The sequence below is a fragment of the Desmodus rotundus genome, chromosome 8 (assembly GCF_022682495.2).
Source record: "Desmodus rotundus isolate HL8 chromosome 8, HLdesRot8A.1, whole genome shotgun sequence".
In the NCBI taxonomy this organism is placed as follows: domain Eukaryota; kingdom Metazoa; phylum Chordata; class Mammalia; order Chiroptera; family Phyllostomidae; genus Desmodus; species Desmodus rotundus.
The window spans coordinates 104376434-104403102 of record NC_071394.1 but is presented as its reverse complement, the minus strand read 5'-3'; the positions used below and the strand labels follow the sequence as shown (position 1 = coordinate 104403102).

Genomic DNA, 26669 nt, shown 5'->3' with positions numbered 1-26669 from the left:
TATGACCTCTAATAATTAAAGTTGCTTTTTTTCTCCAGGGGCAGCATAGTTTTCTTAGTTATTTTTCTGTGTTAAATTTCTAGTGAAATAACTATATAGTTAACTTCTTATTTGTGGTGTCTGATACAAGATTAGTTAATAAGGCTTTGTGGGCTAGCCTGGCACTTTAACCATTACTTAAGGCATTAATTCAATGAAAAAAATGTGGCACAAGTGTGTTTAAAAGTTACAGTCTAAAAGTTTAAGAAATGAACCCAGGAATACTACTTCTTTATAGTTTGGGAATGTGTAGACACAGACTTTATTAAAATATTAACTTATGAAATCTGAATGTTAAGGAGACCACCCATTGTGTAGTTATAGGTAAAATATATTTTATAGGCATAATGATTCTTCTGTTATACAACACAAATAATCTGTGAAGAAACATATTCTTCCATTTGGCACCAGAACTTATGTGCCTACTTTGGGACTCAAAACTTACATTCTGACCCTGCATTCTAGAAGTTCTTGCAAAGAAAATTTGTTTTTCAAAAGGGAATGAGTAAGTTGGGGTGGAGAGGAATTAGCAATGTTTAGCACTTATTCATGGTAGCACATTTTAATATTTGAGTTTACTAAATTCTAATGATCTGTGGGAGTTGCTATAGAAGTGAACTATTTTTGATCGGTCATTTATACAGATGAGCAAGTTGAGGAGCAGGTTGAGGATTACATAACCTGCTAGTGATCACCCATCAAGGAACCAGCAGAGCTAGGACTCAGACTCAGGATTGCCTGGGCACTGCCTGGTGCTCCCTGCCCCAAGGAGGATGGAATCACACCTCGCCTCAAGACCTCTCTCCCCAACCTTTCTTGGAGCTTCTTTCTTTAAGTCCATCCTAGGCCTGCTGTCCTCCATTACTTCCTTCTGTGGCCGCCTTAAAATCCAGAGACTTCGGGCTACCCAGTTTTGCTTTTCTTCATAAGAAATCTTGGGCTACTTCTGGCCAAGATGGAGGTGTAGATAGACACACTGTGCCTCCTTGAACAACCGAAAGAAGGACAACAACAATTTAAAAACAAAAACCACCAAAACTGACAGAAAATCGAACTTCATGGAAGTCCAACAACCAAAGAGATAAAGGAGACACATTCATCCAGACAGGTAGGAGGGGCGGAGACAGGCAGCAGGGTGGAGAGGACTCGTAGCAAGGTGGCTGCTGGGGGACCCAGCGAGGTGGTGGATTGTGGAGCGGAATGGGCAAGGGTGCAGCTGGCCGGCCAGGCAGCAGCTGGTGGACTGGCGACAGACAGCGCAACCCAGAGTTCCAGCTCAGGGAAATAAAGCCTCAAACCACTGACTGAAAACACCTGCAAGGGTTGAGACAGCAGCAGGAGAAACTCCCAGCTACATAGGAGAGTTCGTTGGACAGACCCACAGGGTCCTAGAATGTACACAAACCCACCCACTAAGGAATCAGCACCAGAAGGACCCAATTTGATTGTGGGTAGCAGGGGAAGTGACTGAAAGCCAGCAGAGAGCAGAGCAAGCACCATTGCTCCCTCTCAGACCCCTCCCCCACATACAGCATCACAGTGCAGCTTCGAGTGTTACCCCGCCCTGGTGAAAACCTAAGACTCTGCCTCTTTACATAACAGGCGCACCAAGACAAAAAAAAAAAAAAAAAGGCTCAAATGAAAGGACAGATCAAAGCTCCAGAAAAAATACAACTAAGTGACAAAGGGATAGCCAACCTATCAGATGCACAGTTCAAAACACTGGTAATCAGGATGCTCACAGAATTGGTTGAATTTGGTCACAAATTAGATGAAAAAATGAAGGCTATGCTGAGAGAAACAAAGGAAAATGTACAGGGAACCAATAGTGATAGGAAGGAAACTGGAACTCAAATCAACAGTGTGGGCCAGAAGGAAGAAAAAAACATCCAACCAGAAAAGAATGAAGAAACAAGAATTCAAAAAAATGAGGAGAGGCTTAGGAACCTCCAGGACATCTTTAAACATTCCAACATCTGAATTATAAGGGTACCAGAAGGAGAAGAAGAACAAAAAATTGAAAACTTATTTGAACAAATAATGAAGGAGAACTTCCCCAGTCTGCCAAAGGAAATAGAATTCCAGGAAGTCCAGGAAGCTCAGAGAGTCCCAAAGAAGCTGGACCCAAAGAGGAACACACCAAGGCACATCATAATTACACTACCCAAGATGAACAATAAGGAGGGAATCTTAGAAGCAGCAAGAGAAAAGGACACAGTTACCTACAAAGGAGTTCCCATAGGACTGTCAGCTGATTTCTCCAAAGAGACCTTACAGGCAAGAAGGGGCTGGAAAGAAGTATTCCAAATCATGAAAGGCAAGGACCTACATCTGAGATTGCTCTATCCCCCAAAGCTTTCATTTAGAATGGAAGGGCAGATAAAGTGCTTCTCAGATAAGGTCGAGTTAAAGAAGTTCATCATTACCGAGCCCTTTTTATATGAAATGTTAAAGGGCTTTATCTAAGAAAAAGAAAATAAAAAATATGAACAGTAAAATGACAGCAAACTCGCAGTTATTAACAACCACACGTAAAACAAAAACAAAAGCAAACAACTAGAACAGGAACAGAACCACAGAAATGGAGATCACATAGAGGGTTATCAACAGTGGAGTGGGAAGGGGAGAGAGGGGGGAAAGGTACAGAGAATAAGTAGCATAAATGGTAGGTAGAAAATAGTCAGGGGGATAGGCAAGAATAGTATCGGAAATGTAGAAGCCAAAGAACTTACATGTATGACCCATGGACATGAACTAAAGGGGGGGAATGTGGGTGGGAGGGGGTGTGCAGGATGGAGTGGAGTGAAGGGGGAAAATGGGACAACTGTAATAGCATAATCAATAAAATATATTTTTAAAAAAACTTGGGAAGGCACTTTCCAAATCCCTTCACCATTTGTAGATATCAAGATGATTGTTTACGCTGTTAACTTATTAAATGTAAAGCAAAGAGAATTTTAAGTGCTGGAAAGAAAGTGAAAACACCTTGTTCCTCTTGGACTGGTATATTTAGAAAATCAGTGTGGACAGGACCAGATGAATGCATGAGATGCACCACTTTCCCCTCCCCTACTTTCCAGGGAAAGAGCTGCTGTGTTGGACAGCACAGGCCTGGGGTTTCTCTGTGTTCTTGAGCTCCAAAGCTGAAGGGGGCCCAGCAATGCTGGGTGATTTACAGTGGAAAGGACCAAATGCTTCTCACAGGAGCCATGGGAAATGTCTGGAAAGAAGAAAGAGAAGGAGAAGGGAGAGACTCTCCTGAGTGGGCTTGAACAGATACATCAGTAATTCAAATTCTAAGATACATGGTATGTCATTCAGGGTGTTCCCTTTAGCATTTTATTTATTTAGTCTTCAGTAAAGCTTTAATTTTTTTCTTTCTAAGGAAACAGAGCAGTTTCTTTTGAATGTGGTGAGATGGGTCAGCCAGTGCCCATTTTTACATGGGTCACAACAGAGACCTTACTGAATCATCTGGACACTATTTACCCCAGTGTGTCCCATAGAACTTGAATCCCAGGGGATGCTCCACAAAAAAGGGCTTCTTGGTGAGAAAACACATCCCACTTGTGGAATTTCTGAGAAATCCTATAATAAAAAATGAGATTAACTTTCTGAATCCACATGTTCAAAATATCAGGCCTCAGAACCCTTTTGTGAGTAACAGGTGCTAACATCCCAAAGAAGGTGGACTCCATGGAACATTCTTGGGTTATGCCTTGCAGAGCATTCCAGTTCAGAAATTGCCTCACATCCAAGATGAGATCCCACCCCAGGGTAACTGAAACACTATACCTCACTTCAAGTGAGCAAAGGAGTGAGAGAGATTTCCCAACATATAGGAAGCAGTCCTTCCTTCTTATCTTAGTAGAAAAGCTGTGGATATTTTCCAAATAGTTTGTGTGTATATTATCACTATCATATTCCCCACAGTGTGATCCTGGGCAACTTTTTGAACTGCTTTATGTCCCAATTTCCTCATTAGCAAGATGGAGATAATAATAGCTACCCCGTAGAGTAATGCATGTAAAGCACTTAGCAAGAATGTTAACAGATGGTGGCTACTACTGTTATTAAAGAATACTTGCACTTGCCAGGAGGGAACCATATATTTGGGAAGATGAGCTTTGTATCAGTAGAAGCCATTATAATGGTACTTCTGTTCCAGCAAAGATCACATTGTATTGTAATTGTATGAGGACACTGGATCAGGAGCTCCTTGAAGGCAGGCTACATTCTCTAAATTCCCTGGATCAGGTCTTCAGAAGGGTTACAGTAAATATTTGTGGGATGAATTAGTGAGGTGTTTAAGAAAGCCAAGTGAGTTGACCATGCAGTAAGTTTCACCTGGTCCCAAAGGAGGATGAGCCAGAGTACATTTCCTGGGGGTAGGAAGAGTCAGGAGCTGAGATAGTGAGAAAGGGTCTCAGAGAAGTTAAACAGTCAGGAGGAATATTTTGAGGAGTCAGCAAAGACAAGGCCAGATATCTGGACTAGAGAGTCTCCACAGGTGAGGCATGGTGAAAGCCCGAGGGAAGGGCTGGATGGAGTCAGACTTTTGGGGGCCTGTCTCTTCAAAGGTGGTCACAAAGGGAATGAAGAGGAAGTGCCTCACACCTAAGGGCCCCTCTGGTGGGCATCAGGCTGTGCCAGGCTTTCCCAATATTCCCCACAGCCATGTACATGATAGATGACACCCAGCACATGACACATTCCCTGGTTCACTGCCTATAAAGCCATCCTTTCCTTGCCTCACCCTCCAAAGCATTTTAAAATGCAATTAAGGGAAAATGATGTTAAGCCAGTGACCTTGAAATCACTTTAATTTCTTTTTAAAGAATCACTCATGAAATCTAGTCCTTTACTATCATTCATAACATGTGCTTGTTAACAAGTGCAGTGTCCCTCACATGTGTTGCAACATGGCATTGAAGAACCATGGGTCTGGTTCATTGGCCAACCAGGACCCCTTTCCATCCAAGGACATCAGGCAAGATTCCTTCAGTGAGTGGCTCAGCGTAAGGCCCTGGCTGTTAACTAGGTAGAAGAAGGAGGTGATAACCATTTATAGAGCACTTAGATCTCAGACGCTGAGCTGCGCATTAGATTCATTTTCTCAATTAAATCTCTTGACACACATGAAAGGGAAGGATCATTATTCAGATTGTTCAGGTAAGAGAGGCTGTTGGTACCGGGAAGGTATTTTTCACTAAAGATGTTTAAAAAATTATGAGTGTTAAATAGGGGTTTTCTAAATCTGAAATGCTCATTTTGTGTAAAGGGTATCTCCATGTCCTTTTTAAGGAGGCGGGTAGAAGCTTTCGTTTCTCAGCTCCAGGGAAAGGCCTCCCACTGCCATTCTTCCATTAATTCTCAGATGGTCTCTTTGTGTTCCAGCCTGCCCTGCAGGGATGTTCAAGGCCAGCCAGGAAGCTGAGGGCTGCTCACACTGCCCCTCCAACAGCAGATCCCCTTCAGAGGCATCTCCCATCTGCACCTGCCGGACTGGCTATTACCGAGCGGATTTTGACCCCCCGGAAGTGGCATGCACTAGTAAGTGTCTAGGGCTCTGGGCTGGGGAGTTTGGTTCCCTGACAGTCAGTGCGTGTGGTTGGCCTGGGGTAGGGGGAGACAATGTTCTTTGAGGGCAGCACTGGCTGCTCTGCTGAAATGCTGGCTGTGGTGCTGAAATGGACAGCTCCTGTGTTGGGCATGCAGGGCCCCTCTGCTTAGTACCACCATAAGATTACATTCTTTCTTACCTCCTCCTCCCCAATGGGAGAGTCTTCCATCAACTTCTGCTCACCATATCTTAAAAATGCCAACCTGGAGAGTTCTTTGAGTGCAAAATCAAGATTCGCTGGGAGATTACAACAATTCCTAGTAACTCTTCCAGTCACCTCCTCCAAGAAGCCCCCTTGATCCTGACAGCTGAGACTATCCCCTGTCTTCATGGGCTCCCTGTATTTCTGTGACCAGTTCTCCTGAGACTCTCATAATTTAATTGGCTGCTTAATTATTCTGTACTTACCTTCTCAGTTATCAAGTGAAGGTCCTTGTGTGCCAGGACCCCATATTCATCTCCCTGTGTCCCTTGCAGAGCCTAGTCTGGTGCACAATCTGTACCCTTGCCCAATGACAAGATAGAGTCCTGGCCACAGTAGCCATCTGTGTGACAGATATTCTAGGGGGTGGGGCTAATGCATCAGCTCCACCACTCTCCCATTCTCTGCTCTAGAGAGGAGGACAGCCATCCTGACAAAAGTGTGTGTGTGTGTTGGGGGTGACCCCATTCCTGGGCAAAGATGGAAAAGGGGAGAATTTCCTTGTAATCTTGTCCCACATAATTGTGGGGAGACAGGAAGCACTACTCTCCCTGCACAGCACTTTAGAGAACATGTTCCTACTCCCCTAAGTGTTGCAGGTCCAAAACACAGATAATTTTTTTCAGTATTCCCATTGCATGCAGAAGTCATCACTCCAGCTTGGCCTCTAATGATGCTAGAGCTTTCTTCTGCATTGGGTGCTGCTGCCTGGTTCCCTGGGAACAGAGACTTTCTCTTCACCTCCTTGGACCAAACCCCTTCCACCCACCCCCAGCATAGAAGGGCACAGAAGGAATGTTTCACACATACTTGCAGTTTGATGGGCAAAAAATTGGCTGAGCTCCTAGTAAAAGAATTTCCTAATCAGGCTTTACAGTATATGTAACCTTTGCTGGGTGCAGAAGAGGGATGAAAGTGTCTTCTAGATCAAGGTCCTGAGGTCGATCAATGTTTATAGATTTGAACTGGAAAAAAAAAAACCCTCATCCTCTTGTAAACTGATTTTTTCCAGCCCTCCCTCTCTGGGGGGTTGATGTGAACAGAAATGATTCCATTACTGCTGCCTAGAGTCCCTGTCTTTCTTTTGCAGTATCTTCTCTACTCACTTTTGAGGTTCTTCTGTGGGTTTCTGTGACCCTGACACCCATTGCTTGATGCACTTTTTTAGAAGCCACTTAAGGATGCTGAATCACCACTGCCTGGATGTCCAGACTAAGGACCAGTCTCCATGATTGCCAAAGCACGTGCCCAGGGTCTCACAGCTTCCCTTCTGAAAACATTCCCTTCCATTTATGCCCACGAACCTTCTTTCACTGGTTGAGCTCCTTCTGCAGATTAAATTATACAGGTAGGAAACTGGGCCTCCCAGCTTCCCACTTCAGGGCACACACCCTGTGAATCCATCCAGCCCTTGGATATGTCACCCAGAGGGAAGACAGGCCAACAACCAAAGGCTCAGGATGCCAATGTGGAGCTGTCTTCCTTGCCATATAACACTTCTGTCTACTTTTATGGGCTTATCTTCCAACCATCTAACCTGATGTGCCTGGGATAAATAGGAATGTGCCATAGCCTCTAGTCTACACATTTAGACTCTCATTCCACTTTGTCTACCCAAATCTTGAGTCCACTTCATCGAAATCAGACCTCACTGGCTTTTCTCCCCTGTCTCTGGCCTAGCTATCTCTGGGGTTAGACCCAGCTTTCTCACCCCTGTGGTTCCCCTACAATCTCCGCACCTTGCCTAGAGGAGGGGTGAGTGCTAGACTTCCCTGTGTGTGTCACTACACCCTTTATATAGACCTGTGCTCTTGTGCCCCCACATATCGAGTGCAAGGGTCAGACTAGAAATCACCCAATCAAAAAGCCACACTTGTCTCTGGTGGTCAGGGCTGAGAGCAGCTCAGTAATGCATTGTCCAACTCTGGCCTGCAGGGGCAAGAACTTGGGGGTCCCAGAGGGCGGGCTGGGCTGCTGCACAATGCTAGGCAAAATAAGTGTAAATAAATCTATTATTTTATTGAGCCTCTTTGTATATTTGATTTATTGTGTGCCTGTGAAGTACTGTATGAAAAAGTCAATTTGTTAGCTTTTATATCTCATTAGGGTTTCTTTTCAAAGCATTCTAATTGGAGGTACCATCTGTTCTCTTAAAGAGACATCACACATCACCACAGTAAATAATTTCTCAGATACCAGGAGCATATCTGGAGCTGTTGAGGCCAGGCAGAAGCCTGCACCATGACCCCAGGGATCCCAGCTGATTATGCAGGTGGACCCAGCCTGAGAGAGGCTGGTTGGGGCAGGGAGGAGACAAGTGCTTGTTCTTTGCAAGTGCCATCCTCCATCCATCCAACCAGGGAAGAGGCCCAACAAGGCAGTGGGAGGACCCAGATAAAGGGGAGCTCTATCTTTCTGAAATGTGCAGGACAGTGGGCACCTATAGTGTCCAGGTCCTGTGGGCATGGGGGAAAGGGGACAGTGTCAGGAGTGTCCAAGAGCCCTGGCCTCAAAAGCTGGAAGGGCCTCAGGTTTGGCCTGTTGCTGTCATCTTTAAATAAGATGATTTATATCAACAGTCACACTTTTTCACTGAACATATAGCAAATCTTATGATTTAAAACGTTATAAAACTAAAATACTTATAGTGCACTGAAAATTAATATTTTTAATGAATTCCATTAATCTCTGAGACCAGCACATGTATGTTTGTTATATTTTTATAGTGTTAAGTGTGCTTGATTATTCTAAATTAAACATTTGAAATGCATAACTTTTATAGCCCTGTATAAGCATTTCTTCATTCTCTTTTTAATCATCTGGGAGAGCCTGGGATCCCCTTGACCTCTGAGAAGCCCTGGAAGCCCTGAGTGTCCAGTCTTGTCCTTGACAAAGTTTGTGGACTCCGTAGGGACTTGGGTGCTCCCCAAGGCAGTGTCAAAGGGGCTGATGTGGGCTCCAAGTGCAGGCAGAGGAGGGGGATTGGTGAGCTCTGTGTCTGAGTGTGATGATGTCATTGCTTCCAGTCTGTAGACACCCAGTCCCGTCCTTCCTTCTTCTTCATCCTCCTGGCACTGGTGCCTGGCGATCTGCTGCATGAATACCTGGCTGACTGCCCCCTTGCCCAGTCCAATACCTGCTCATATTCTTGAGGAAGCCTTGTTCCCCACAGGCTCTGAAAGGAGGGAAGAGGAGATTGAGATGGCTGGTGTAAGGGTTTAGGATGCACACTGCAGCCTGTCAGGGCAGCCCTCTGGGAAAGAGGGATGGCCTAAGCCATGGGTGGAGCGAGGTGAAGTCTTGTGGGATAGCTAGAGGCAGGTCACAGGTGATCCTCACCCTTCCCTGCTAATGAAACCCTCTGAATGAAGCCAGACTATGTGGACAGTGCAGGGCTCAGGTGAAGAGCTCAAGGGGAAGGGGCAGCTCACCAGCTGGGAGGGGCTATGGAGGCTGTGGAGTAAGGCTCCACCTCTGAGCTTCAGGTTCACTGAGCTTCAGCTGAGGAAGTTGCTACCTTCCTCCTCTGCTGCCTCCCTGGGTCATGTCCAGTGTCCCAGAGGCTCCCTGGGGAGTCATGGCATCCCACTTCCCCAATCTTGAGTGTGTTCTGGGAAAGCTTATTGAATCATTAACTGTATATAGGGGTTAGAAGGTGGGCTTTGGCACTTCACACACAAAAGTTTGAATCTTGACTCTTTCTCTTACCTTCTTTGTGACCTTGGGCTAATTTCTTAACTTTCCTCTACTCTGTCATTTTTATCTTCATGATAGTATACAAATGTATGCCTTTCTGAGTTGTTATGAGGAATAAGCAAAATAGTATTATAGAGCCTTTGGCACAGTGCCTGGTTCATAGCAAACTCTCAATCCGTGTTAGAATTTGCTTTGGTTACATCCCTGGAAAGTGTGAAGACTGCAGCAGATATGGAAGCTTCCGGCATGACTGGATGTTGGAGATCTAAAAATAAAAGTGACATCCTCAGGGAGAGTCTAGGTTGTGGCTGTCCCTGAGCATCACAGCAGAATCCTTCACGTAGCCCCAGACCACACAGTCATGTTGGCTTGAAGATCCTGGGGAAAACTATGTAAAGGTGATGGCCACGTGACTAGATGTGCTGTGGGAGAAAGGGGGAGGCACAGCCCCAGCACCTGAGAACTCCTGCTGCTGCTGACGCCTGTCCTCTGGGACTGAGAGGACTGGAAACATAGGTAGCCCCAGTGACAGACAAGACTGGCTTTTGGTTCTCAGGGAACAGGGGCTCCATGACCTCAGGGTCAGACACACTTTTTTCCATAGGAGGGTCTTATGGCATGGGAAGCGTGATGGGGTCGGTGGAGAGAGGGCAAAGCCAGGAGTGCACAAGGAAGTGCACAGCTATGTGAAACCAAGCATTGGAATGCATATCTTCAGTTTTAAATAATTTCTAGTTTACTGGGAGACGAAATGGAAAGGAGGAATTTATGAAGCAGGTGAAAATAGATAATTATGCCTTATAAAATTGCTGTCTGTGAAAAACTATGCAGAAGGACTGGTGTAAAAATAATTACCTTGTTACATTTCTGACCACAAAAAGCCCTTTTTCTGTCACCCACATGGGAGAAACTTTAATGGATTACAGAGACAAGCTAGTGCTTGTCTTATTTCTTCATTTCTGCTTCAAATGCAATGGGTTTCCCTCTGCAGTTTTGATTATAGAAATGGGATAAAGAAGGGGCTCTGGAGGTCACTGTCTTGTCCCTTGGGCCTTCCTGCTTTCCCCTCACATGAGGATTCACAATGCTGGCCGGCCCCGTGGGATCCTCCAGAGACCACCCCTGACCTTCCTTCTGACTAACACAGAAAGAAGGTCAGGAAGCTGAGCCACAATGTGGGGACTTTGGGTGTGGATCCTAGTGGGGTGATCTGGGTGTGTTACAGCCTCTGTGAGCAGGAGCTTCTCATCATCAGAACTGGGCATGGAGGAACTCAAATTGGGAGGTTGTGAGAATTAATCAGCAGCGTGTCAGTGAGGCCCCAGGGTGTCTCAGCCTCACACACAGTGGGAGCTGAATTTTGGTGCCTCTTAGGAGGATGGTGCAGAGGCTCATGTCATTGATGCTGGTTTGCTGTAGTATCCCTCTTGAATCTGCCTCCCAAAGAGAAAGATGGGAACCCATTCTTCCCTCTCCTATCGCTGGAAGCTCTAGTTTATTCTCCTTTAAGCTCATGTTTCATCCTTTTAAGGTCTGGCAGCTAATCCCTTCTTTCATCACAACCAACCCAGGGCACCAGGGTGGTCCCTGTGTCACAGGATCATGCTCCTTGGATGGACTGCTCAGGAGCATGGTGGCATTGCCCAGAATGGAAAAGAGGGCCCCAAGGCCCAGAGGATAGAAAGGCTGTCAGGATGATGGGGAAAAAATGAAGTCCTCTGTGGCCAGGCCTGATAGCCTTCAGGGTGTTGTGAAAAGCCTGTGATGACATCAGCTTATAACTCTTCTCTCACCGGTCTTGGTTCTGCTGGATCACACTCACCAAGATCGCCAGGGATTTTTTTTTTTTTACAGAAGTGGTTTTTAAGTGAAGTCCCCCATTTAAAAAAAATTAATTAATTTTTAAAATATTTTTTATTGTTGTTCAAGTAGTTTTCTGCCTTTCCCCCCACCCTTCCCCACCACCCCAGCCCTCCCTGCCTCCCTTCCCTGTTTCCACACTCCCCTTGTTTTTGTCCATGTGTCCTGTATAATAGTTCCTGCAAACCCTTCACCCTTTTCCTCTATATTCCCCTCCCCTCTCCCCTCTGGTCACTGTCAACCTGTTCTGAAGTCCCCTGTTTTTACAAGCAACCTCAAATCGCTGGGAACTTGAAAATACCAATTCTCAGCCTCTCCCTAGGCCTACCGAATGAGGAGCTCTGGGGATGGTGGGTCGGGGGCAGCAGTCTGAGTTTTAACAAGCCCTCCAGGTGACTCTGAAGCACGCTCAGAACATTGAGAACATTGCTTTAGAATTAGGTCATATTTCTCTGTCCTCTGCTTTATGACTCCTAGGGAGAGGGGCCATTGAGTGAATTCCTGCAGACTGGAGCCACAGGGCCTTCCCCTCTCTGTCAATGTCTTTTGTGCCGGGCTCAGTGGTATGGAGGGAGGGGGGGAGCGAAAGGAAGAGAGAGAGACAGAGGGAGAGATTGGAGGAGGTGTGGGTGTGGTGTGAGTATGATATGTGTGGGTGTGCCTATGCATTCGAGTGTTTCAATGGAGGGTCTCACTAGTTCTCAGAACAACACCCACCAGCTCTGGCTTGGTTTCCAGTTCACCCTCATTTTTGGGGTGGTTAGGGCAGTGTGGAGACCCCCAGTGTTCAGCATCAGCTAGAGCTGGAAGCAGTGATGGGGGAGAGAGAGCAGAGAGTCAGGTAGCATGACCTGGCTGGAATGGGCTCAGGGAGGGCTGAGAGAGAAACTGAGGCAGAGGCAAACTGACTGGTGGGAATCATTCATCTGAGCTCAGATGGAGGGTCAGGTGGGAAGGGACTATAAGTGGGTGATGGGCCTTCGCTTTCAGATGGTCCTCTAACCCACCTGGCAGTAAATAGGCCATGAGGAAACTCTGAGGCTGCCAGTACAGGGAAGGGCTTTTCAAGCCAAAAGGGCAGGAAGGTGCCCTACGGTGACAAACACTCCAAACTGGGGACTACACTACACTTTAGGGATGGTTTTTAACACTTTTCAAAGTTAGAACTTTTCAAAAGTATTTGCCTCTGTTAATCTAGAAGTTGTAACATCTTGAAAGAGGGCAGCTCTGCTCGCAGTTAGCTTTAGTAAAAGATACACCATGTACCCCATTCTATAAATAAAAGAGCTGCTTGATTTTACCCTGATATGTGATCCGTGTTATGCATAATATTGTCGTTTAGCTCTGGCTAGTATGGCCACTGTAGCTGTGGGTTTGATTCCTGGTCTGGATACATGCCTGGGTTGCAGGTACATGCCCTGGTCTAGGTGCGTGCGGGAGACAACCAATTGATGCTTCTCTCTCGCATTGATGTTTCCCTCTCCCCCTTCCTCTGCTGTAAAAGCAATACACATATCCTCGGGTGAGGATAAAAACAAAACAAAAACAAAAAAACTATGGTATTTGTGCCTCTGAGGGGGAGGTGATCTGTGTTTTCCTTGAGGTGAAATTCAGCCATGGTCATAGACGAATGAATCAGAGGGCAAGCTGTTTCTTGGAGTGCCTGGATTTGGATGGTTTATATACCTGCATGCAGAATTGAGGGAGTGTGACTGCAAGCTGAAAGCTATTTGTAACTGTCACTGCTGTTTCAAGAAAGGTCATTGTTGCCTGTGTACACACGCTTTCACACTTCTATAATCTACAATTGCTCTTCACCGTTGTTTGGCCCAAGTGGGTATAACCCTTAGGAGGCATCTTATAGCTCTAAGTTTTAAGCTAATAACCAGGCGCACATGCTGACATTTCTGTTTCCACATTTCATAGTAAGAGCATTGGGAATAACAGACTGTTAACATTCAGAGCAGCCTTCCAGGTCCTGCCACCCAAAGCCTTCCCCAACATCAGCCTCCTCTCTCCAACAACCCTGACAGGTGGTCATGCCACTTTTATTTTTCTGAATATTTGTGATGACAGACAGCTGATATATATAGCAGGGCAGCTCTAGTCCATTGCTAGGCAGCCATCACTCATCAATGTAGGAGACCTTCCAGACCTTGGATTGGGCACTGCTTTCCTCCCCCGCTCACCTTTGGTCCACCATTGAGGACCAGTGTTCTGGAGGTCAGCAGTTCTAATGTTTAGTAAGGATGACTTTCATATCCTTCCTTGATCACCTACTTTAGGCTAAATGTGTCTTGTGTTATCTATTCCCCCAAACACATGATTTCCTGAACCCCACTGTCTTGACCTGCAGGTTCTGAATCTCCCACATTGATCAATATCACTTTCAAAACACAGCAGCCAGAGTGAAACATGACCCTCACCCTAGAGTAGGGTTCAGTGGAAACATGATGGATTTTCTCCCATGAATGGGATACTGTTCACAGTTCACTTTGGTTGCAGCCCTCACACCATGGCTCCTACTAGACTTTTGGGACATTAAACACCCAATGTTTACGTTTGTCCCTTTAGAAAATGCTGCCCTTTTGGGCCTCTGCTTTTCTGCACTTTAATATTGCATTGTAGATTTAGGCGCAGTGTTCATTCAAGTGTAGATCATTTGAATACCAGTTTTTACCACCTTTCAAATCACAAGTATTAGGACAATCATTAGGGGAGTGTGGGCTCTGGTGGTTATGTCTGGGTTCATGTTCAAGTACTGCTCTGCCACTTGCCAGGTGTGTGATGTGGGGCAACTGACATGCCTCCTCGGTGTCTCCACTTTCTCATCCATAAAATGGGTAGAGTACATGTGTCTGCCTCACTGTATTGTCAAAGATATTAAATGTAGTAATACTGTTTAGAACAGTGTTTAGCATACAGGGAGCATTCAGTGAAAGTAGGCTATGTTATTTGATTACTATTGTTGGAGTAGGGTACCCTACTTCAATGTTATTTTCAAAGCTGCTAAAATCCAAACACTGGCATTATCATTTTGCTAACATTGCTTGGTACACATTTAACTATGTAGTTTTTTTCGGTTACCATTGTTGAAATCTAGAGATGTTATCTATATACCCGTTTTCTCTGCAGGCTCATAAACTTTTAGAAAAAGAAGCAATGTCATTTGGCCTGATTTGTACTTAGAGACACCTGCTGGTTCTTGTCAGTTGTTCCTTGAGGCTCACAAAGGACTGATTTCACTGTGAAGTTTCAGAAGTAGGAGGGAATTGAGGTAAAATTTATTTAATCTACACTCTATTTTGAAGATCAGAACAAAGCTGTTTATCATATGGTTTTAGAACCCTCTATTGCCACGAATGCTTCTTAGTGGTCTTCAGGCAATGGCTTGGATGGCAAATTTGCAGTCTCTAGTCCCAGGAAGTGCTGGTCTGGGACGGATGCTGGAACTTGATGGCATCTGTAGCTCAGGGTTCTTAAGCTTTCCTTGATTCAAGTCTCCTCTTTAAAGGAGAAGACAAACAGAAGTGAGTGTTCTGCATCCTCTGTCCACTGCCAGAATTACACCTCATCCCCAGGAAGCAAGAGGCCCCGGTTGCACTGTGAATATTCTATACTGGGTAGAGTTTTTCAGGCATAAGGCTCCACTGGACTGGTAGCTCTTGACATGCTGATCTGATTGTTTTGACTGCCTCTATGACCTTATACAATAGGTGCCCAACATAGTCAAGTGGTAAGAGCCCTGCTGTTGGGGTCAGGTAGACCAAGGCTGACTCTTGGTTTCACCCCTCATTTGCAGTGAGGCCTTAGGTAGGTTTCTCTATCTCTATGAACCTATATTATTGCTTTTTCATAAAATGAAGATATTGATTATTATTGCACCAGTTATATGATGTATGTAAAATACATAACTCAGTGTCAGACATACAGTAAGTGCTCAATAAATTGTTGTCTTGATATTTGGTTGTTATGAATAATTTTTAAGGAGTGAGGTCATATATAAATAGCACAGTTCAAAATAAAAACAGAATAAAAGGGTAGAAGAAATGGTCATTTTAGAGCAAATGCTCCTGGAAAACCAAACTAGGTTGGCTGAAATCTGACACCATCAGCTCCCTGTCTTCTCACCAACACAATGGGATTACAAATCTGTGTATTACCATCTTGTGCCCCAGCTCCTCACAGGTAGTCCCCAGGTGTGACTATGGTCCTGGTGCCTCCAGCCTCCCCCTTTTAATCCCTATAACTCAGCAAAATATCTTGATCCAATTCTGATACAAGAGGCCAAACTGAAGCCCATAGTGGGGTCTGGAATGTATCTCACTCTTAGACCTCTGACCAGTGTCCTCTTTGTAGTCAACTTTCAAGGTCACTGCTGCCAGTCAGTCCTGGAACTTATATTGGCCCCCTGTAACTCCTGTTATTGATCATTGATCCTGTCCAGGAACTACGTTTAGAATCTACTCTTGACTTCCTTACACTGGCAGGGGTCCCAAACTCCATCCTCTTTTTCATTCCCTGACCCTCCAGCTGCTATATTGGAAAAAAAACCTGGTACCAGCCAACACTTTTTCAAACCAAGACTATGATCTACCAGATATCCTGGTTTGTTAGCACATGTGACTGTAACAGATGCAGAGACCTACATGTATCCCTGATGGTTTCACTTGGGTGGGACAAAGCCTAAGGGTCTCAGGTGTATGACTCTTACCACAGATTTAGAAGGCAGCTATTTTCAACTTAGTGTAAGTGTAGATTCTGAATACCATTCGAGAGAGCAAAGGCTGCCTGAGTCATCAGTGAAATCCCAAGTGAAAGTGTGCAAAGAGGTGGTGATTATGCCTGCCAAGAGGGCTTCTGAATTGTGTGGGAATTTGGGTGAAGTGGACAGAAATGGGTATAATGGTTTGGGCATGTCTGTGCTGTCTGAATTATCTGTGGCATAGGACCAGGATGCCAGAATTTTGTAGTGATTTATTTTGAAGCTGTGTGTCTGGTCTTCTGAGAAACTTTCCACACAATTGGCTGTAAAGTGCCCAGTCAGAGCCAGACACCTGATAAGGGGTTGGCTTTGGCTTTAATGGATTCCCCAGTGGATAACTGATCGTGGATGACTTTGCAAAGAAAAAGCAGCTGCAGTACTGAAGTCAACCACTGGAACAGCCAGGATCCCCCCCAGCCTGTGCCAGAGACTGCCTCTGCCCCACTCAGTCAAGAGTGAGCTGACCCTGAAGCCACAACAAGAAGAGTGGTTTGTCTCACAGAGGCTGAGGGATAAAGGGCCATAGGCCACTTGGGCACAAAGGTCCCTGTGTCCTCATTCTGTAGACAGAATAGACAGGTCAGGGCAATGATAGTAATGGTGTGCTGCCCCTCTCCACCCCCACCCTGTGGCTGTGGGCTTCGACTTTCAAGGGGCCTTTTGAGCAACTCCTCTGGGTAACCCTCTGGGCTCTGCTCACCTTGGAAATGTCAATAAAAATGCTCAACAGTGTGGAGTGAGATCTGTGTGGCAGCTGTGGAAGGAGATAAAGCTTGGGGCAGACTGGTTTTGCTGGGCCAGACATGCACAGAAGGTGGGTGCCTGGGGGTAGGGTGCAGCTAGTGGCAGTGGGAAGCCATGTTCACCACCAAGCCCTGCCAGTGCTCAGTGAGCAGAGACAGAAAGCCATTCAGTTTCCCAAGAGAGGATGCTACCTGCAGGCCAACAAAGAGGAGTTTGCATGGGAGGTAAAGATTCGCTGTCCCTGTGAGTGAAGGGCAAGCTTTGTGTCCATGCCCAGTGGAAGGGCCTGCATGCCACTCTCATGAGGTTAGCCATGCCTGTGCCTACGAGGCTTTTGGATGGTTCAAGGTCTGAGTATGCGGCAGTCAGAAATGAGATACCAGGACAAGTTGCTCTGTAGGAGGCCCTGCCTGTGTAGGAGCAATCCTGTTGTGCCAGTGACTGAAGTGTGTTCTAAGGTCATTTGATTTCAAGAAGACTGACTGGCTTTGACCATCACATCTGATGAAAGCAAACACCTTTGGACCTGCTCTGAGAGGGCGTGGCCTAGTGTGTGGATCTTTCAGTTGGAAGACCTGTGGAGTTCCTTTCTCTTAGACATTACCTGGGTCATAGGTGCCACAAGCAGGATCTGGGAATGTACAACCTGTCCCAGTCCAGGGTAGGAGTCCTATGTGAAGCCTTGGAAGATTCACAGAGGGTCTGCATGAAGCCTTGAGGGCCTCAGGCAAGAAGATATTCTTCCTGCTTCCAAGGGCCTTCAGGTCAAATGTTCTAGACAGTGCCTTTTATTCACTGTACAGATACACCCCTGGTCATGCTTTCTCTTCTAAAACCTGAGGAGATGGCCAGGGATTTCTGAGTTTTTATCCCAGACAGCCCTCAATGCATGTGGAGAACTCTAAGACACACTGAATGCTTCAACATACATTCCGTCATTTGATTCTCCCATGAGTGCAGAGGGCAGTGTCCCCTCGAGTCCCTGTCCAAGCCCAGGTGCTGCATCTCCACTGGCCTCCTCAGTTAGTGGTTTGTTTGGTTGTAGTGCAGGGACCCACCTTTGCTGCAGACTTTGAGCTCCTCCGGGTAGATGTCTGTAAACTTTTCATACCATAACCTCACATGCAGGGCATAGCACACAGTAGGGTCTCAGGAAACACATATGCATCAATGGGTCAAGAATCAATGAATAATTAGGCCCAGAGACTGTAAGTGACCTGCCTGAGGTCACACTGCAACGAAGCTGGCACTCAGCCCTGGTTTACTCTTTGTGAGTCCTGTGTGTCTTTCACTGCTCCAGAAGGCTCTGAGGCTTCATTTCAGGATTAGGACAGAGATCTTGAAGGCCATCTCTTTAAGATGACATGACCTGTAACTTTTCTTGACATGGACTGTTCCCAGGGATTCTGCAAGGAGGAATGTCAAAGTTTTCCTCTCTGGTCTCACCTTGGGTGACAAGTAAAAGACTCAACCTTCAATCCCTCCCCCACACAGGCCGTGATGTGAGACTGGCTGTAAACACATTCCTGCTGAGAAATGCTCTGGGTGCAGGGCCCTCAGCAGCCCTCCAAGGGCTTCTGCAGCCCCTAGATGCTCAGGCTTCAGCTCCGGCCAGATATAGGGCTATCTCTCTTTTCAGAAAGTAAAACCCACCCCTTTTCTCACAGACAATTAACTCCATTGAAGCAGTAGAAACAAGAAGTACTTTCTACAAATATTACTGTTTGGTGAAATGTGTAACATTAGGTTCTTTGATGTTCCCAAAATCCCTCTCTGCAGGGTCCCTCCTTGTTTTGATTAATCACTTCTTCTTACCAACTGTTATGATTAGGAGTATTGCCTGAGTACAGGCCCAGTGGTTCCAAGGCCCTAATGAGCAACACATGCAGACGTGCTCAGCACGATTCTGGAACCACAGCTGCTCTGTTTCTACGGGGAACCTACTGAAATAGTTTAGGAATGAGAGCTTTCTGCTTCTGTGAGAGACCTACCCACCACCCCCCAGCACCCAGCTGCATTTGCATGACACCTGCACCTCTTACACACTTAGTGCTTCCACCCTGGATGGAAGAGTTGTTAGGATGAGCTCTGGGAAGGGCCAGGCCTGGGAAGGAACCAAGTCTTGATTTCACCACCCACCAGCCATGTGACATGGACAACTTAATATCTCTGAGCTATAATTTCCTTTAATGTAATATGGGTATAATTGTTCCTACCTCATAGTGTGTTGGGAGGATTCGATTTTATGAAGTAATGTACCAAGGTGGCTAAGAGTACTTTGGATAGAGGGTGAATTATCAACACAAAATTCTAAATTCCATAAAGAACTCCATTGAAATGGAAACCCAAGCCATCTCTCTGGGTTTCTTTTTCAGATATTTTTTGTAGAAATCTACTTCAGGCAAACTACTGACATTAGTCACTCACTCGGTGGCATGGAATGAACAGGTTTCAGCAAATCAAAGCCTTGTCCTCCTGATGTCCATGCAGATGGCACAGGTGTCTGTCTACAGGAAACCTATGTCCCTGGGGCTCATTTTAAATTGATTCCAAGGGTGACATAAAATTGGAATGTTGGGATTCCAGGGCTGTTAGGAAAACTAAAGCAACATGATTTCCCCAGGTTTCAACATCCTCTCTTCCTTGCCCAAGGGGGACCGCCTACACTTTGAGAAGAGGAACCAGGGTGCCTGAGCTTGCAATGGAACATGTACTACTCAGCCTTCCAGCCCTTGCTACCTCAGACCCCCAGCACAAGTCCCTTTTTAGAAGGGACACCTTAGAACTTCAGACACCATTACCTTCACTTTAAGCAAAACAGTCTTCCAAATGTCTGGTGCTCATTATTCACAACTTGTAGACAGTCGTTGGTCTGTTTCTTCACTAATCCCAAGCCTCTCTAAGGTTATGTTATGGAGGAGAGAATACCTCAACAATCTGTTTATTTTGATGCCACTACTTTCTACAGGTCCCTGATAACTTGCTCCTGGTTTCCTATTATGGCCTTAAACAGCCACCCCCCACCCCACAGTGATAAGAACTGACAACCCCTGCTGCCACCTATTCCTGTAGTTAGCTGTGTTATTGGTGCCTGACATAGAATCTTTAGTAGCTCCCCCAGTGCCCTCAAGGAAATCTCACGGAAAGGGACAGGGAGCATGTGCCTCTCTCCAAGGTGCTGAACCATTATGGTACACCACATCACAACCCTTTCCTCTGGGTCAATGGTCATCTTGTCCAGTCTCTCTCAGGAATTCTGTACCTAGTGAGGGGATAATAGAAGAGGAATTAGTGTATCTGCAGGGAAGGTGAACGGGAAAGCTGAATGTAGTCTGCAGAGTATCATTGCTACACGAGGCAGCTTGAAAGAATAAAAAGGGGCTTGTTCATAGTTGTTTTTTTCTTTTTTTTTTTGGACATAATTTTCAAATAACCAGTTACCAAACTAAAAATGCAACTGAACATGAAGCTGACTTCATGTTTATTTTATGACTCTATCACACTTCTGAATCCATTCTGCTTTCAGCTCTGTATGCTGCATTGAGGTCAAAGACATAACAACCACCCTGACTTGATTTTCTGCATATTTTGCCTCCATAGAAGACCTCTTCAGACTTCTACAGCCCCTATTTCTTGTGTCTCTAGTCCTTGACTCATCTCTCTGTAAAATCTTAATGACATTTCTCCCTTCTTCAGGAAGCCTTTCAATCACTCAAATGTGGCTATTTCACAGTGAGAAATGGGTAGCAAGTTGGAACAACACATTTTTTCAAGATTTTATTTATTTATTTTTAGAGAGAGAAGAAGGGAGGGAGAAAGAGAGGGAGAGAAACATCAATGTGAGAGAGAATCATAGATTGGTTGCCTCTCTTATGTGACCTGACCTGACTGGGGACAGAACCTGCAACCCAGGCATGTACCCTGACCAAGGATCCAACTGGAAACTTTTGCTTTGCAGGAGGATACCAACCAATTGATCCACATTGGTCAGGACTGGAGCAATAATTTTTGATGGCCAATCCTGGACTACCTCTTCCCATGTCTTCCTGGCCCCTTGTACCACACTTATTTCACCATTCCTACCCCTGATGTCTTTTTTAATCTCCTTCTCTATGCCCTCTTAGCTCAGTCCACAGTGAAGTATGCAGTCAATTTTCCAAACTGCTGATACAATGTTGACTCTTTTCAGCCATGAGAACATTACCTTGCTGCATTCTTGACTTACAGTGTTCAGGAGTCTTGAGTATCAGATAGCCTTCCTAGCTCATTCCCAGTCCATAGCCCACATCTTTTGTCCAAAGGGAGATTGAGTATGGGACACAGTCTACTGTAGGGGCAAAGAAGGGGTTTTCTTGCCCAGAGGTGGAGGAAGAACAAACAAGGCCAAATACCATGTCAAAGCCAGACTGCTTCTCAGGAGGCCAGGAAGCATATGTATAGGCATACCCTGCTTTATTGTACTTCACTTTATTGCACTTTGAAAATATCACTTTTTCTTTCTTTCTTTCTTTCTTTTTTTTTACAAATTGAAGGTTTTTTAATATCCTTCATTGAGCAAGTCTATTGGTACCATTTTTTCTAATAGCATTAGCTCACTTCTCATCTCTGTGTCACATTTTGGTAATTCTCATTTCAAACTTTTTCATTAATTTGTTATGCTGATCTGTGATCAGTGATATTTGATGCTTCTATTATAATTGTTTTGGGGTGCTATGAGCCATACCCTTACATGAATGTGAACTTAATCCATAAATGATTGTGTACTGATTGTCCCACCAACCAGCCTCTCTCATCTCTTGCCCTTTCCTCAGGCCTCCCTATTCCCTGAAACACAACAACATCAAAATTAGGCCAATTAATAACCTTACAATGGCCTCTAAGTGTTCAAGTGAAACGAAGAATTGCACATCTTTCACTTTAAATCAAAAGCTAGAAATGTTTATGCTTAGTGAAGAAAGCATGTCAGAAGTGAGCTAGGTGGAAATCTAAGCCTCTTGCACCAAATGGTTAGCCAAGTTGTGAATGCAAAGGAAAAATTCTTGAAGCAAATTAAAAGTGCTACTCCAGTGAACACCCAAATGATAAGAAAGCTAAAACAGCCGTGTTGCTGATATGGAGAAAGTTTTAGTGATATGAATAGAAGACCATATCAGCTACAACTTTCCTTTAAGTGCAAGCCTAACACGGACCAAGGCCCTAACGGTCTTTAATTTTATAAAGGCTGAGAGAGGTGAGGAAGCTGCAGAAGAAATGCTGGAAGTTAGCAGAGGTTAGTGCATGAGGTTTAAGAGAAGCCATTTTCCTAACATAAAAGTGCAAGATAAAGCAACAAGTACTGATGTTGAAGCTGCAGAAAGTTATCCAGAAGGTCTAGCTAAGATAATTAATGAAGGTGGCAACACTAAACAACAGATTTTCAATGTGGACAAAAACAGCCTTATATTAGAAGAAGATGCAATGTAGGACTTTCATAGCTAGAGAATAGAAGTCAATGCCAGACTTTAATGCTTCAAAGGACAGGCTGACTCTCTTGTTAGCTGCTAATGTAGCTGGTAACTTTAAGGGGAAACCAATGCTTATTTACCATTCTGAAAATCCTAGGGCCCTTAAGAATTATGCCAAATCTACTCTGCCTTTATTTTTTACATGGAATAACAAAGCCTGGATGACAGCACATCTGTTTACAACATGGTTTACTGAGTATTTTAAGCCCACTGTTGAGACCTACTGCTCAGAAAAGAAAGATTTCTTTCAAAATATTACTGCTCATTGATAATGCACCTGGTCACCTAAGGGCTCTGATGGAGATGTACATGAGATTAATGTCATTTTCATGCCTGCTGACACAACACCCGTTCGGAAGCCCATGGATCAAGGAGTAATTTTGACTTTCAAGTCTTAATATTTGAGAAATATATTTTGTAAGGCTATAGCTGTCATAGACAGTGATTCCTATGATGGATCTGGGCAAAGTAACATAAAAACCTTCTGGAAAGGATTCACCATTCTAGATTTCATTAAGAACATTTGTGATTCATGGGAAGAGGTCAAATCATCAACATTAACAGGACTTTGGAAGAAACTGATGCTAAGCCTCATGGATAACTTTGAGGGGTTCAAGACTTCAGTGGAGGTAGTAACTGCAGATATGGTGGAAATAACAAGAGAACTAGAATTAGAAGTAGAGCCTGAAGATGTGACCAAATTGCTTCAATATCATGATAAAACTTGAACGGATAAGGAGGTGCTTCTTATGGATGAGCAAAGAAAGTGGTTTCATGAGATGAAGTCTGCTCTTGATGAGGATGCTCTGAAGATTGTTGAAACGACAACAAAGAATTTAGAATATTATATAAACTTAGTTGATAAAGCAGCGGCAGAGTTTGAGAAGACTGATTCCAATTTTGAAAGAGGTTTTACTGTAGGTAAAATGCTATCAAACAGCATCATATACTAAAAAGAAATTGTCCATAAAAGGAAGACTCAATAGATGTGGCAAACTTTATTGCTGTCTTCTTTTAAGAAATTGCCACAGCCACCCCAACCTCAGCAACCACCACCCTGATCAGTTAGCAGCCATCAACAATGAGTCCAAACCCTCCACCAGCAAAAAAATGAAGACTTCTCTGAAGACTCAGATGATGGTTACCATTTTTTAGCAATAAAGTATTTATTAATTAAAGTATGTACATTGTTTTAGACATAATGCTACTCCATATTTAATACACTACAGTGTGCTGAAAACATAATTTTTATATGCATTGTAAAACCAAAATGAAATTGTGTGACTCACTTTATTGCAGTATTCACTTTAATGCAGTTGTCTGGAACTGAATGTATGGTATCTCTGAGGTATGCCTGTGTGGGTGCACACAGAGGCCATGAACCCAAAAGACCTGGACTCATTTTGGATACACAACTCCATGCCCAAGACTAAGGTTCTACCTCTTCCTGAGTCTACTTGCAGGGGAAAGTGGCCTAGAGGATACAGATTAGGGCAGACAGCTTCCGAGGTATTTCTTACCAACTATAGCTTCAACCTTGTAGACAGGACCCCCAGACACCATCTCTGAATATTTTGTTCTGCATTGATCTTACCTTTCCTGAAATAGCTTTAATTCTTTGTGTCTATATCACTTACTTTCATCCTTAATCATATGTGTTCTCAATTCCTAGTATTGGGGTTCTCTGATCTCATTGATTATAACCTATATATTTAAAGCTTTCACAGTGCTCACCGTTCTGGGTATGGGGTCTCTGCTTTAGGAATGAATGGCAGAATTAGATCAGTATTAATTAGATGAATTTTCAGGATTCCAGATCTCCATAGTGAAAATACTACTGCTAATAATAACATCTGATATTGACTGAGATACTCTGTAAACCAGCCACACACTAAACTCTTTGGGCATATTATTTAATTAAATCCTCAAAACTACCACTTTTCAGATGAGAAAATTAAGGCTTATAAATTTACCTTCTCATGGTTTGCCAATAAGAGAATATTTTAAAATGTGGTTGCTGTGAACATTTAGGGGGTTCATTGGTAGATTTCAGAGACCCACTAGGGTCTCTGAAAAATTATGCATGTCTTCAAGTACATGTCTATTTTTCTCGGAAAAAGCTTCATTGCTTTCATCAGATTCTCCAAGGGGTCACGCACACAATGGGGAGGACCCTCTCTCCAGAGCAGCATAATTTCAGCCTGCATAAGGGGTCTCCCAGAAGGACATTGCCTCACCATGGTTATCACCCTCACTAGCTCCCCCTGGGGAAGGGTCCAAGGCCACAGACCCTGGCTGTAGAAATGCACAGTTAGCTGGACACTGCTTGCTCCCTGCCCCTTGGACAGATCTGAAATTCACATCTAAATTCTGAGAGTAGGAGGTTGGCCTTACTAAGATTCCTGATGAAGGAATTGGCTTTGGGGCTTACCTGCCTTCAGCAGATTTTCCCTTTCATTACTCAGGAGTAGTCTTATTTCTAGCTTAATGCCTATAAACAAACTCACCAACTCTCCCCACCCACTCTGACACTCCATAAAAAAATGTGATTTGACACTGCCTCAAATCACATTAAGAAGCAGGAGATTCTATCTCTATATAGCACCACTTGGGCTAGCCCAGTGGCTCTAGAAGGATATTTTCTCTAACTTTTTGAGGTCCCAATGCCAACCATGCTCCATGCAGGCTGAGCCAACCTCTTGAGAACATCCTGGAAGACACAGAGCCCCATCTCCATAGCTAGGATCCACTGTGTTTCCTCCACCCAGAGAATCATAGCTCAGTAGTTTTCCCATCCTTTAAAAGGACTGAGTTTTCTTAGCCTTGTTACCAGGAAGCTTCCATCAGTAGTTACTGTAGCAACAGGTCAGAGAGGCTTCACAAAGCCTGGCTGTGTGTAATTAAAAGGTAAACCTGGATGTGGACACAAGACAGGGTTCTTAGACAACATGATCCAGGCTCTGAGCCTTACCACTGCACTTTCTGAGGACGTTTGCAGAAGATGGCACATTTCCTTCTTCTGGTCTGCCTCTTTACTCCCTGTTAAACATTTTTGTCTGGTCTCAACTGGCTTTTTTCCTGAGGATGTTGCTGGGGGACCTCATTCTGGAAAAGACTTCTTGCAGAGGTAGGGCCCCAAGCCCAAGGAGTGCAGCCTGGATAGGTAGGAAGTGGCCCTAGTACCTTCCTTTAGGGAGAATGATTCACAGGCCAGACCTGCTCTGGTCAGACTCTCATTCAGGCACAGGAGAGGCCAATCAGCCTACTTGCAGGAATGTGCTCTTATCATGGGGACCATGGAGTGCAGACCTGGGACCACCATCACTGTAACCACCCAAACACTGGACCCTTGCTCACTGGGCCTCAAACAGGCCTCTTGGGTAAAGAGGCAGGAGCTATACCCATTGTTGGGAAGCAGTCTGAGCCTGGGGGCTTTTTTATTTCTTAGCTCTTATTCTTATCTGCAATAACCTCATTTATCTCCTTGCTTCCTTCTTTCTTGTCAGGTTTTCTTTTTTTTTTTAAATTTTAATTATTATTCAATTACAGTTGTCTGCCTTTTCTCCCCATCCCTCCACCCCACCCCAGCCAAACCCACCTCCTTCCCCCACCTCCGCCCTCCCCCTTGATTTCGTCCATGTGTCCTTTATAGTAGTTCCTGTAAACCCCTCTCCCCACTGTCCCCTCCCCACTCCCCTCTGGCTATTGTTAGATTGTTCTTAACTTCAATGTCAGGTTTTCTCACAAGAATGTTAAGCTCTGTGGAAGCAGAAGCCTGCCTATCTAGCTTTTTCCTATCTCCCAGGTGCCTAGAACAGTGCAGGGAGTATTTGTTACATATGATCTCACCTTTAACAGGAACCTAATCAACAAAACAAACAAGCAAGCAAAATATAACCAAAGACACTGAAATTGAGAAAAGGCCAACAGTGACCAGAGGGGAGAAAGAAGGGAATTTCAGGGGAAAAGGGTGAAGGGTTTGTAGGAACAATTATAAAGGACACATGGACAATAATGGGGGTGGGGGGGCCGGAAATGGGAGGGAGGTGGGAAAGGCTGGGGATTAGGCTGGGGTGGGGGGAAAAGGCAGAGAACTGTACTTGAATAACAATGAAATTAGAAAAAAAAAAGAAGTGTATGGATGAGTGATGAATGGGGTTCCAGTCATTGTTTGTGACCCAGGCTTAGGTCACCTCCACACATATGCACTGTGGGCCCAGGCTTGTGCTGGGCTTT

The 26669-nt window shown here is 44.7% G+C and overlaps 1 protein-coding gene across 3 annotated transcripts in view; it reads left to right on the top strand.

The window, feature by feature from the left end:
• Positions 1-26669, top strand: part of EPHB1 (EPH receptor B1) — a 421654-nt gene that overhangs the window by 274971 nt on the left and 120014 nt on the right. For 2 of the 3 annotated variants that reach the window (XM_053930212.1, XM_024565783.4), the window contains exon 4: positions 5437-5592. The exons of the other annotated variant lie outside the window; for it this stretch is intronic. In XM_053930212.1, the coding sequence (XP_053786187.1) occupies positions 5437-5592 (156 nt within the window). The remainder of the gene's footprint in view (positions 1-5436; positions 5593-26669) is intronic. 3 annotated transcript variants of the gene reach the window in all.